This window comes from Bison bison, unplaced genomic scaffold (assembly GCF_000754665.1).
Source record: "Bison bison bison isolate TAMUID 2011002044 unplaced genomic scaffold, Bison_UMD1.0 scf7180017864479, whole genome shotgun sequence".
NCBI lineage: Eukaryota > Metazoa > Chordata > Mammalia > Artiodactyla > Bovidae > Bison > Bison bison.
In genome coordinates, this window is record NW_011495039.1 from 331,186 (window position 1) to 344,155 (window position 12,970).

A 12,970-nucleotide genomic window follows, 5' to 3' on the forward strand; every position below is an offset into this window, starting at 1 on the left:
AACTTCTAAAATATTTATGAAAATTTAGAAAAATAATATTCTTTTATATATTCAGATGTTTACACAGCAACTTCTATTTTTCTGCTGTTATTCTAAATGTTGGAGATATAATCATGAACAAAATAGTCTTGGCCTTCCTGATACTTACATTCTATTATGAGAGGACAAAAAAGAAAAAATAAATATGAAGTGTATCCCATAAGACAGTGGAGAAAAAGTATATTTTCAAGACAATGGAGAAAATGTATATTAACTATTAATGCATTAAGGGAGATAAATTCTATGGGGTTGTGTGAGAAAAACTATTTTATTTAGAATGACCATGGAAGGGTTTTATATGATAATATGATATTTGAATAGAAAAGACAAGGAAGTCAGTCATGAAGATATGTGGAAGAATGTGTCAGTGAGAGGGAGTGATAAGTCCAAAGGTCCTGAAGGAGAAGCAGGCTGGCCTTTATTAGGAACAGTAAAGCTTCCACTAGAGAACACTGGAAAGTAATGACCTATGGAGGAATGGTGGATGAGTTCAGTGAGAGAGGAGTCTCAGATTATACACGGTCTTCTAAGCTAAAAGGGCCTGCCAATTTTACTCTGAAAGTGATGAAGAGCCAACAAAGGGATTTAAGCAGAGGAATAGTACAGTCTGACTTACATTTCAAAGGAATCACTGCATGAAGAATAAACTTTAAGAGAATCTAAAATAATTAAGGGAGAGATAATGGTGGCTTGGACTAAGTTGGTAGCAGGGAAAGAGATAAAATTCTTTGATACTAGAGGTGAATTTGCTTCTGATGGATCAAACATGAGGCTTGATATAAAAAGAAAAGTCAAAGTGACTATGAGTTTTTAACATGAACAATTGAGGAAAGAACTTTGCATTTACTGAGATGGAAAAGAGCAGGTTGGTGGTTGTAGGAGGAAAATCAGGAGTTATTGGTTTAATGATTATGAGAATCAAACTGACTTTCTAATGTCTTCCTCTAATTTACTGGGACAAAATAATGAGTACCATTTAGACAGATTAGAAAAAAAACTAAGCATATTAGTAAAATGAGCAAAATATAAAGTTTTATCTTTATATATTTTATATATTGAAGTTTAATCTCCATATTGATCCTTTCACTGAGATATTTTGTTTATGCTCCTTTTGTTAAATAATTTACACTTAAGCAAATATTTTATACAATTAAAACAGCTAGAAATGTTGAGGATAATGTTTCCAAAATAATATCTCTGATAATAATTATTTCATGTAGAGCTAGACTGCCGAGTAATTAATTTACACAGATAAATATAATTCCAGAAGAGAACAGATTCCTGTGGGTAATCAGTATTCTCTTGCAGTCAGTAGGTAAATAGAATCAGAAGCTAAATTATACCAGAAAGTTGCTTGGGCAACTGGGAATGGGAGCAAGGGGGTTTCTTGAATCATCTTAAAAGCCTATGTCATCCATGAGCCTCCTTACAGGAGGATCAGCCCTCTCCCAGGTCAGGCGCTTTGGTGTCTGTGTTGAAGATCACTGAAAACACACCACCTGTGTTTTGTTCGTCTGACTCTCCTTCCCTTTTAAACTTTTAAATTTAAAAACAGAGCTTTTCTCCTTTGTATGAAATCAGTTAAATGTTCACTGCAGAAAAATACAAAAGCAAACAAATTTTACAGTACTACTCAATCTGAGGTAGCTAGTATATCTTAATGCAAGTGCTTTGTAAACCTCTCCTACATTTCATTAATATCTTCTTCACCTGTCAATAAATCCACATTTACTCCAAAATTTTCATGAGTACAAAACGTTCTATTATGTGACAGCATTATATTTAGGGTTTTGGTTAAATGGTTTATTCATCACTGATTAATTGTACTTTTTCCCTCTTGGAAAAATATGAGTATCACTAAGGTTCTGCATATCCTTGATTATTTTACTTTGACAAATTTTCAGAACTAAAATTTCCTGAAAAAATGGCATGCACAGGTTCAGATCATAATATATGAATAATACATATGTTCTCTGGAAAGTCTGTAACTACATGTTCTACACTTGGTCTTGCATGAGAGGTGTTTGATCTTCATTTCTTTGATAAACTAATGAGGTTGACGTTTTCATATTTTTGTTGATTATTTGTACTTCTGGGTATATTAGTCAGTTTTATTTCTTTGTGAATTGCCTATTTATATTGTTTTCTCATTTTAATTGGAGTGCTGACTATATTAGTGATGTATGAGTGCTTTCTATATTAACTATGCTTTATATGTAACAGTATTTTCCCTTTTTGATTTGCATTTTGGTTTTTAATGACAATTCAAATATATAAAGCTATGTTAAAAATTCTTACTCATCTCAATGCTATAAAAACATTTACTTAAACTTTTTGTTGCAGCCTGGCAGAGCAGAGACCAGAACCTGCCCCATGACTCGAGGGTGCGGCAAACCGCGCCCTCGTGATTGTCCTAGTAAGCATGCCGACTTGACATTCTTGGGTCAGGAAGAGCTCTCTCTTCCGCTTCACTGCCTACCCCTGTGTCCGTCTCCATGGAAACAAAACAAGTTATTCCTGTATTCCTGATCAACAGCAGAGCCTGCGCTAATCAAACTCCCCAGTATAGCTATTCCCTAATGATCTCATGTGACTTCTGCCAATAAAAGTGAGGGCTGGAAGGAGCCATTTTGTCTTCCTGCCATGGACAGCAGGATGGCCCCCTGACTCCCCACTTGCCAAATTATATGGGTCTGTTTTTTCATTATGGTGCTTGCCCCCGTTTCAGGTCTTTCTCACCTGCTGTGCTGGACCTGGCAACTTCTACTACTTTGATTTAAATTTTAAATTTCATTCACCTGGAATTTACTTTTTTGGAAGATGAAGGGAAGGTGACCTTAAAATACAAATAATCAGTTCACAGATATTAAGTAGTATTTTAAAATATATAACCTTAGGTCTATTTCTTGATTTTCTAATCTCTTTCATGTATCTATCAGTTTATTCCTGAAGCAGAATCATCTGTATTCATTTCAAAAATAGTTACTCGTAAATATTTATTCTTAATTATGTATTTCATCTCTGCCTAATATACTGTTTACTGGATGTTATAAAAATATTTTTTATGAATAATCCATTCTTATCATACTGAAATCTTAAAATAAGGCACTTAGATTTGACAGTTTGAACTTTGTTGTGTCTATTTGTGTGGTAAGTGAAAAAAAATGTATTCTGAGATCAGTGTTAATTGGTAAGTTATTTTCTTAAAAAAATTAACATTGGAAAATAATGGCACCTAATTTAATATAGATGAAATTCAGATTTGAATCCAAAATCAGTAGAAAAAAACAAAACATACTTTTAACAGTGAAGAATCATACATACTATGACTTTTCTTCCTAAGATTCACTTATCTTGATATTGCTGATTACATCTTGGCTCTTTGCAAATAAATATGGCTGTGATTCATGTAGCTGACCACTGCACATATCGAAAGTAACTACATCACCTTCTTCTTTGGCAACAAAGCCGCAGTTACATGACACAGGATAGTGAAAGCTTCCACAGTCCCACTGATGTACATGGACTTCAAAATCACGTGACATACTCTTATAAAGCACAAATGTTCCAGTCTTGAAGTTATCATATATCCTATCATTAACAGAAGTCAATTGCATTAAGAATTGGTATAAAATATCACAACAGTATGTTATAAACTAAATATACATATTAAATGTATTTATATGCATTCAATATATTTTGATGCAAGAATGGAAAATCTGTATTCTAATAGCTTTATACATCACAACAATTATTTGTAGATTACTAAATGAAACAAGGTAGTAATAAACACCCAAATCTCTCTCAGTGCATTTTTCTTCTGTGTCATCACTTCAGTCAGTCCCCACTTTCAGCCTTCTCTTTGTGACACTGCTTTCTTTCCCCTCAGATACACTACCTACTTTGTCGTGTGTCTCTCTCCACCCATACAAATGTAAGCCTCAGGAGGCTAGGGGACGTTTGTCTGTTTGTGCACTGCCATACTCCAGCACTTAAGAGTGTGGTTTGCCACTTAGTTGTTACATGGTTAATATTGTTGAATGATAACAAATTAAATTAATAGCCACTATGCTTTCTCCAGGTTTTTCCACTAAAGCTTCTAAGTTTAGCTATAATCATAAAGAATTTAATTTAATTTAATTATAATCATAAAAGATTGTTGTATGTGGGTTACCGCCTACAACCTTTCAATACCTTTTCAGACTTTTGGAATTTCACTTGTTATTGGTGAGGAGCTCTACATGTTCTTGCTGATATTAAATAATTTTATTAACAATGATCACATTATAATTTTTTAAAGAAGAAATGACCTTCTATCACAAAGAATATTATGACTCAATGAAGAGGTATTCTTATTATTTCTTTAGCAACATCTTAAAATCATGTATTTCCCAAAACAGTATAACTGAGTTTAAATCCTTCTATTCAGGTATTAATAGCAAGCTAGTTTAGGTTACTGTTGGGTCATTTTGCTCAGTTTAAGTTCCAAAGGCAGACATCCAGATATTCACGATAGCTACAACAGTTTTTCCCCTGAGTATTCTTGCAATGAATTAGAAGTGGTTAATTTTTAAAATAATTATATGTGTTAGCTTAATCATCTTACCTAAACATTCAATATTATTATTTCAATATCATGTAGAAATGTGATACAGTACATATCTCTAGAATAGATAATTTAATCATTATGATAAGTAAATGGTCAAGCTAAAATTACTGTATTTATAAGAATCTTCACTTTTACAAACTCAGCTTCACAATTATTCTGTATATTTAAAAAGAACTAGATTTTAGGGCAAAAAACATTTCACATGAACAAATATTTAGAAACAAAACAGTGATGTCCATACATGCCTTCCTTTTTAATCCTTCAGTGAAGAGGACTAAGAAAAAGTATAATGTTTAAAACAAAGCAACAAAATCCAAGAAAAACACAAACTACCAAAGGAGAAAGCTTTCAGGAACCTACCTGCCATCAAAGGTGATTATATGTGGATCAGTAAATGAATAGCAGTAAGCAGTTGGGACATCTTTCACTCTGATCTTAAAAGCAAAGAAATTTTCCCTAAATATTACTATTAATTGTTATTTAGAGATATACAATACATTTTCTAACAAACAGTGAATTTTTAATTAGCTACTGTTTTATCATAGTTATTAAGGTAGGAATCATTTAAAAACTGAAATAGCTCATTAAATAATTTTGAGATGAAAAGTTTATAAGGTATAGTGATAAAATACATATATTTTTAAAGCTTAGTTTATAAAAAGGTTTTTATAATCTGTAAACCTGGATGCTGTCTGGAATATAGCTGTTCCACAGGAAATTCTCATGAACTATAGGTTCTACTACAATATTTGTGACTCTATTCCCATCTTGTGAAAAATGTGTAACTGCAGTGTAGTAGACAAAAGCATGGCTACAGGTTCCCTTAGCACCGGATGATGTCCGACGAAGGTCCACGCGACGGGAAGACAGTGCCAAATTTAAGCCTAGCTGTTCTGTACCTATTTTAGTTAAAAAATACACAGAAAATTTTCCTAAGAGAAACTACCAACCAAAATCCATAATAACATAGAACAGTGAATTCAGAATTTATTCTTAAATTATTTCCTCTTACTTAAAAATATATTGGTAATTTCTGTCTGAATAAACCAAAGCTATTGAACTCTACCTGATCTTTACAAATAGTTAATCAACATGTGTGTAAACATATATACATACATATTACTATTTTTCATAGGTTATAAATTCATATGCTCTTGGAAATAATTTAGAAGCAATATAAAATTTATTTTTGTTTCTGTAAAGAAAACAATGTAATTCTAACACTATGAAACATCATTAATTTTTTCTTTCTAATTCTTTTAGGCCTTGGGTACAGATAAATCTTAGGGCTTGAACTTACATTCTATCTATCCATTGTTGAGGGATAGCAATGATTACTGAAATAGAGTTCACTAAGCAGATTTAATTATTGATACAGAGTTCATCATTTTTAAAAACAGAAAAATCAAAACTAAGTAATTCCACACCAGAAATAAATCCTCAATCTCTTTTCACCTTCTAAATGTCCCAGTATATTCAGAACCTTGAGGTGCTTTTTGCCTTGGAACAAAAAACACACACAGAAATAAGTTGGAAAGAAAAGAGGAGGAAGGAACTCTAGAAATTTGTATAACTAAACAAAATGGATAGAGTCCACCAAAAGTCCATCTGAGATAGGCTCACTGCATGGATTCTAAGTTCCTGAAAAGATTTTTTCTTCATACATTTTGTTTCCCTAGGAATATATACTTTTCCCATATACATAATAACAGAAACATCTAAACTCTTAGCCATCTCCCTAAGGTGAATATGAAATATATCTTGCTTAGATAGAACCACAGACATAATTCCCCCTAGTCTATGATATGAGGGCCAAGTACTGTTCTTTTTAAGACTGTGAAAAAGCAGTGGGGTCTTTCTAGAAATACAGTGCATGTGTGTGCTCAGAGACGCAACCATGTTTGACTCTTTGCAACCCTATGGACTGTAGCCCACCAGGCTCCTCAGTCCATGGGATTCTCCAGGCAACAATACTAGAATGGGTTGCCACTTCCTCCTCCAGGGGATCCTCCTAACCCAGAGATTGAACCCAGCTCTCTTAAGTCTCCTCCATTGGCAGGCCAGTTCATTACCACTAGCTCTACCTGCAAAGCCCAGAAATATGGTAGGAGACACCAACTTCCGCTCTAAAGGAGTAGAGATATAATGAAAATATACTTAAAGAAGATGAGATGAAGAATATCAGGATGAAATAAATTTTATCCAGAAAAAAAGAAAATTGTTTTTAATTGACAAATAACAGATAAACTTCTAAAATGTAGGAATATATTTAGGCTGTTTTTGTATTATTTTAGCAGTGCTTATCGTGTTGAAAGAATTTAGAGCAAGCAAATATACTTTACACTTGGAAGGAAATCTTTGCCTAACACAATTTTGGAAGATGTCAATAACATCACCCTCTTCCTATTATTCCCCATAAACTTTAGTAAAATTTGCATATTATGCAAAAATACACAATAAGCAAATAGCTTGAGGTAGACACGTCAAACAGCCTGAGAGAGAGGGTTTAATTTCATATTCTGGGTTGTATTTAAAAATAAAGTATTGCTTATGTTGCTCCTGAAATCCGAGGGAATAGTTGGGTGTTACCTAAGCCTGTTGAGTGTCAAGCATGTTGGGATAGCTTCTTTTGATTCTTTTTTCTATCTCTGTAGTCATCTCTTTTTCTGGGTGAGTACTTCCTATAAGGCAATCTCTCTTAGCATTTTTATCCTTTTGTTTCTCTGATTTAATTAAGCGTAATACAGATGTGAAGACCTAGATACATTGCACTTGGTGTATTTACTGAATAAAATTTTATGCCCTATGGTGAAAAAGGTATTAATATATGAACAGAGTTGTAATCTCTCTTGAAAATTATTTTATTTATATTTTACTTGATTGGTCCCTATATCAGAGGCTTAAGGGAAAAACAAAGAACCCAATCAACCCAGTCACTGCTATAGACAGTTTGTCCTCTCCTAGTCTGTCTTGTTCTGAGGGGGAATTTCAGCTCTCTCTGTGGCTGTGACAGTGACATGCATGTGACCGTGTCATACAATCTCCATAACCAGTAATTCAAATGGAAGAATTTGAAAGCAAAACATCTCAAACATGAGCTTACATTAGAGAGCAGAGTGGGAAGAATGCATTATGAGATTTGTGTTACATAAGCTTGAACTTTTAGCATAACTTATCACACCTTCCTCATTAGGGATGACTTGGAAGATCTTAAAGACCAGTGTGTCCCTCAATCTCTGAAAACAAAACAAAGAGAAGAGTAAGTGGAAGGATGAGGAGAAGGAGAAAGAGAAAAAAGAGGAGGAAGAGAAAGATAACAATGTGGAGACTGTTTATTATTGTCTTTTTTTCCTAACTTGTGCTTTGAGCCCTGGAGGGATAAATGTGGACTGCAATATAGATTGCTTTGGCAATCATAAATTTGGCCCAGTATTATTAACATGATTGAGTTGTAAAATGATGTAAACATGCAATATAATTAATTATATGAGTGCACTCCAGTGACTTCCTGAAGGGAAAAAAGGACTGGTTAGTATTTGAAATATAATAATGAAATGGATTTAGCATATTACCTTGATCAACAGTTGTCAGTTTTAATGAGATTTTGCACTCCTGATCAAGCTCACTGAATCCAGTAGGACAAACAATAGGAACTGTGCTCTCTATCCTCAACTGGTATTCATTCCCATCTTCAGATATAGTGCTCAGGTTGTAACTGGTGTAAGAAAACATGTAAAGCAATCATGTTAAAATATAATTTATTTCTAAGATATAATAATTTTGAAAGGGCATTCCCCTCTATAGCTCCTGTTTTGCTGAGTGAGCTGATGATAGCAATAAACACTACAATTTTTTAACTAAACAAGATCAATTAAAACCAAACCCTTAAATACATCAGCAATGCACAGAAGAGTTCATGGAGTTGCTGTAATGTTTAGAGTTTAGGCACAGTTTGGTTCCACAACACATTTTAGGCAGTCTGGTTGAAGCCTGCCTTCATGATTCTGGTTCAAGGCAGACAGAAGTTTTTTCTGAAAGAAAACAAAAAGCAAGTATATTCCAACTGTAGTTCAGTAACAGGCCCTCAGAGCTCACTGGCACTAGAATTATTTGAGCTATTTCTCAAAAAATACAAACTCCTGGGTCTCAGCATGGAGTCTGTGATGTGGTTCTGGAACCAGCAGCCACAGATCACAATGTGGAAAACACAGTTCCAGAGGAATAATCTTTCAAATCTACACCCACTGCTACATACCTTAATGCCGGCAAAAAATTCTCAGCTTTCGATGGCTAAACTTTGTACATGTGGGTTCTCCAAGAAAAAGACAGAAGCACTACAAAATATCTATGAATACAGTTAACAAATAGTCATTTACCAACACAATTCTGGAAGACATATGGATAAATTATTAAAATACTTAACTCTAACTTTTGGTAGATTGTGCATAAGATATAATAGAAAAAAGTAATTTAAAAGCTTGCTTGAAAATTGAGAAAAAGTCCATTATAAAATATTATATAAACCTCAACATAAATCAGTGTTTTATAGACTTTGTACTTAAGATGTTTTTAAAGGTGGATAATAAATGATATTATCATTGAAAAAATAGAAACTTTTTTCCAGAATAAAATTATATTTTAAAACAAGAAAGGGACATAAATTCATAAGGGTTCCTTGATAATAATCAGTGAATTACTAAAGCAGATACTCATATAAAGTCACTAAGATTACTGATTAATCCAGTTATCACCGGAGTTGGCACAACTTCCAAGAAAAAAATTAAAAGAAAAACATTGTGCTTTATATCCTGAGGATAAAGCTTATATTAGAATATATATACTTTTTAACATTTTTGTTTTTCATTTTTCTTGGAGTATAATTGCTTTACCATGCTGTGTTAGTTTCTGTTGCACAATGAAGTGAATCAGCTCTAAGTATACATATATCACCTCCCTCTTGGACCTCCCTGACCCTCCTCACCCATCTAGGTCATTCAGAGCACTGAGCTGAGCTCCCTGTGCTTTGTAGCAGGTTCCCACTAGCTATCTATTTTACATGACTATACATGTGTCAATGCTAATGTCCCAATTCATCCCCACTTCCAATTTTAAAATCCATTTTTAAAAATTAACACATTTATGAAAATAAAAGAAAATCCAACTTTTTGAACATACCCTGTCTCCAAGTCTGAGATTTATACCATCCAATTCTAAAAGAGAGAATGCCTGAACTGTGGTCTCTTGTTTCAGCTCTTCTTTGATTTCTTGAGAAGAAAGCCTAGACCAAGCTATGTGAAATCCCACCGAGTTGTTTGTAGGGAAAACATCCAAAGCAGACCTACAGAAAAGCCTGGACTCAATAAGCTCCACCACAGCCTCTGGCCTTCCTGGACGTGGTGGTGGTAATGAGACAGGCAGCTGACCTGCTGGGAGAAGATTTGTAGTTGGTCATCTTGAAGAGTTGTTATGGGAAAGCTCATGAAAACTGTAACTCAGGGATTTATATTAAGGAAAAGTAAAATACATTTAGAAAAATAATTATTCTCTGGCAATCAGCAAAGTACCATATTCTTACTTTGACTCATAATCTCATAGATATTAATAGCAGAGAAATATGTCAGCTTATCAAGCTTGTATTAATGCATGTTGAATATGACTACTCTTGAAAAGTCTAGCTCTTGAAAAGGAATTTACTTTCTGTTAAGCAATTATCTTTTCTAAAAAAAAGGAACAAATAAGATTTCTACTCTATAATTTCCTGATATAAATATAGTCATGATGATACAAAATCAAATGCTTTACCCTTTTACTGCTATAAATTACTCTCATAACCCAATCCATCATTACTCTGGGTTGAAAGAGATGTTCATTACAGAAGTGATTACACGATGTTAGTGGGAAATATTCAGAGAAGGAAATGGCAACCCACGCCAGTGTTCTTCCCTGGAGAATCCCAGGGACAGAGGAGCCTGGTGGGCTGCTGTCTATGGGGTCGTGCAGAGTCGGACACAACTGAAGCAACTTAGCAGCAGCAGGAGCAGTAGTGAAAAATATCAAGTGTTAAACAATAGTCATTCTTTTCATTTTTCTGAGGTTAAAAAAGTTTAAGGTTTCTCGAGGAACTCTGGAAGATTTTACAATTTTTAGCCCTGGGCATTTTTAAGATTAAATCGGGGGAATCTAAATGTTTCAAAATAGCTTTTGATTTTTTTTTGTTCTATTTTAGAAAAGAGAAAAATATCTGACTGATAAATATTAAAAGTAAGATTTTTTTAAATGTCCTAAAAAATACAAATATTTTCTGTGATATGCACTGTAATTAATTTATGATAATCACAAAATAATTTTCTCAATTCTGTAATGTAGATTTTGGGAAATTCTGAGACCTTAGTCTAAATGTGAGGGGAACAAAGTTATGTAATTTCAGATATTTTAAAGTATTATTTGTTAGACATCTAGTTACAAAATCCCAATAACAAATGAACCATCCCAAATTAATCTCAGTAATAATTATTTTGCCAAACATTTTAAACATTAGGCCAAATCATTATCTAGATTTTAAGGAAATAATAGACTACTTTCGAGTATATATGATTTTTGAAAAATTACATATCTGAATGAAAATTTTCTATTAAATAAACTAAAAAAAAATGTTGAATTTATTTCCAAATAGGGAAGAACTATCTATGGAAATGATTCCTAGGAAGAGATAACAAATGACTGAAAAGAAAATAAATCATGAAATTAATTTTTGAATCACTTGGCATCCTCTATTTGGGTAAGCTAATCACTGCTTGCAAGAATGTAGATCAAAAAACATTTGGTAAAATATAAAGAAAAAGATTCCAAAAACAACAACAGATAAATTATTTCTGCTTGAAAGGCACAATTATCACTTTGTCAATTCTAACAAAGCACCTGCTGTAATGTATTCTCTATTTTATCCTGAAGCTGTATCTGTTAATTTTTGACTCAATATTTTCATTCAAGCGTTACTTTCTCAAATTGTGTGTGACGTTGTACTGCAATTTTTACAATTACACAAATATTCTGAGTATCATAACAGGTGGCTTAAATTTATTGTTTATTCAAGAGGGAGAAGTGATTTTACTTTAATATAAGTGTATCACAAAGAAAATCCAAGTCTATAATGCAGAAAAAAAATTATACTTATGGTTAATGTTTCTATTATTAAGGATATTATTTTATTCTAACAGGGTCTAATCAAACTGAGACTTTGAGATACAACAATTGCTTGTTTAGAGAGCACTAGAAAAATGGGCTGGAAAATCCATTTGCAAATGAAATAGGGCATAGAAAAACAACACAGAGTGATTTACTTTGAGGATTATTCCAGCACCACTTTTTAAAGAAAAAGAGCTGGTATCTAAATTTTATATTATTTATCCTGATTCATTTTATGTCAATATGGTTTCAGTTCAGTTCAATCGCTCAGTCGTGTCCGACTCTTTGTGAACCCATGAATTGCAGCACACCAGGCCTCCCTGTCCATCACCAACTCCCGGAGTTCACGCATGTCCATCGAGTCAATGATGCCATCCAGCCATCTCATCCTCTGTCGTCCCCTTCTCCTCCTGCCCCCAATCCCTCCCAGCATCAGAGTCTTTTCCAATGAGTCAACTCTTTGCATGAGGTGGCCAAAGTACTGGAGTTTCAGCTTTAGCATCATTCCTTCCAAAGAAATCCCAGGGCTGATCTCCTTCAGAATGGACTGGTTGGATCTCCTTGCAGTCCAAGGGACTCTCAAGAGTCTTCTCCAACACCAAGTTCAAAAGCATCAATTCTTCGGCGCTCAGCCTTCTTCACAGTCCAACTCTCACATCCATACATGACCACAGGAAAAACCATAGCCTTGACTAGATGAACCTTTGTTGGCAAAGTAATGTCTCTGCTTTTGAATATGCTATCTAGGTTGGTCATAACTTTTCTTCCAAGGAGTAAGCGTCTTTTAATTTCATGGCTGCAGTCACCTCTGCAGTGATTTTGGAGCCCAGAAAAATAAAGTCTGACATTGTTTCCACTGTTTCCCCCATCTATTTCCCATGAAGTGGTGGGACTGGATGCCATGATCTTCGTTTTCTGAATGTTGAGCTTTAAGCCAACTTTTTCACTCTCTACTTTCACTTTCATCAAGAGGCTTTTGAGTTCCTCTTCACTTTCTGCCATAAGGGTGGTGTCATCTGCATATCTGAGATTATTGAGATTTCTCCCGGCAATCTTGATTCCAGTTCGTGTTTCTTCCAGTCCAGCGTTTCTCATGATGTACTCTGCATGTAAGTTAAATAAACAGGGTGACAATAT

General features: G+C 33.9%; 1 protein-coding gene across 1 annotated transcript in view; it reads right to left on the reverse strand.

The window, feature by feature from the left end:
• Positions 1–12,970, reverse strand: part of VWDE (von Willebrand factor D and EGF domains) — a 78,001-nt gene that overhangs the window by 39,135 nt on the left and 25,896 nt on the right. Inside the window, 7 exon segments of the mRNA XM_010862176.1 lie at positions 658–839; positions 3,383–3,630; positions 5,009–5,082; positions 5,330–5,547; positions 8,221–8,366; positions 8,902–8,993; positions 9,824–10,071. Coding sequence (XP_010860478.1) covers positions 658–839; positions 3,383–3,630; positions 5,009–5,082; positions 5,330–5,547; positions 8,221–8,366; positions 8,902–8,993; positions 9,824–10,071 — 1,208 coding nt within the window.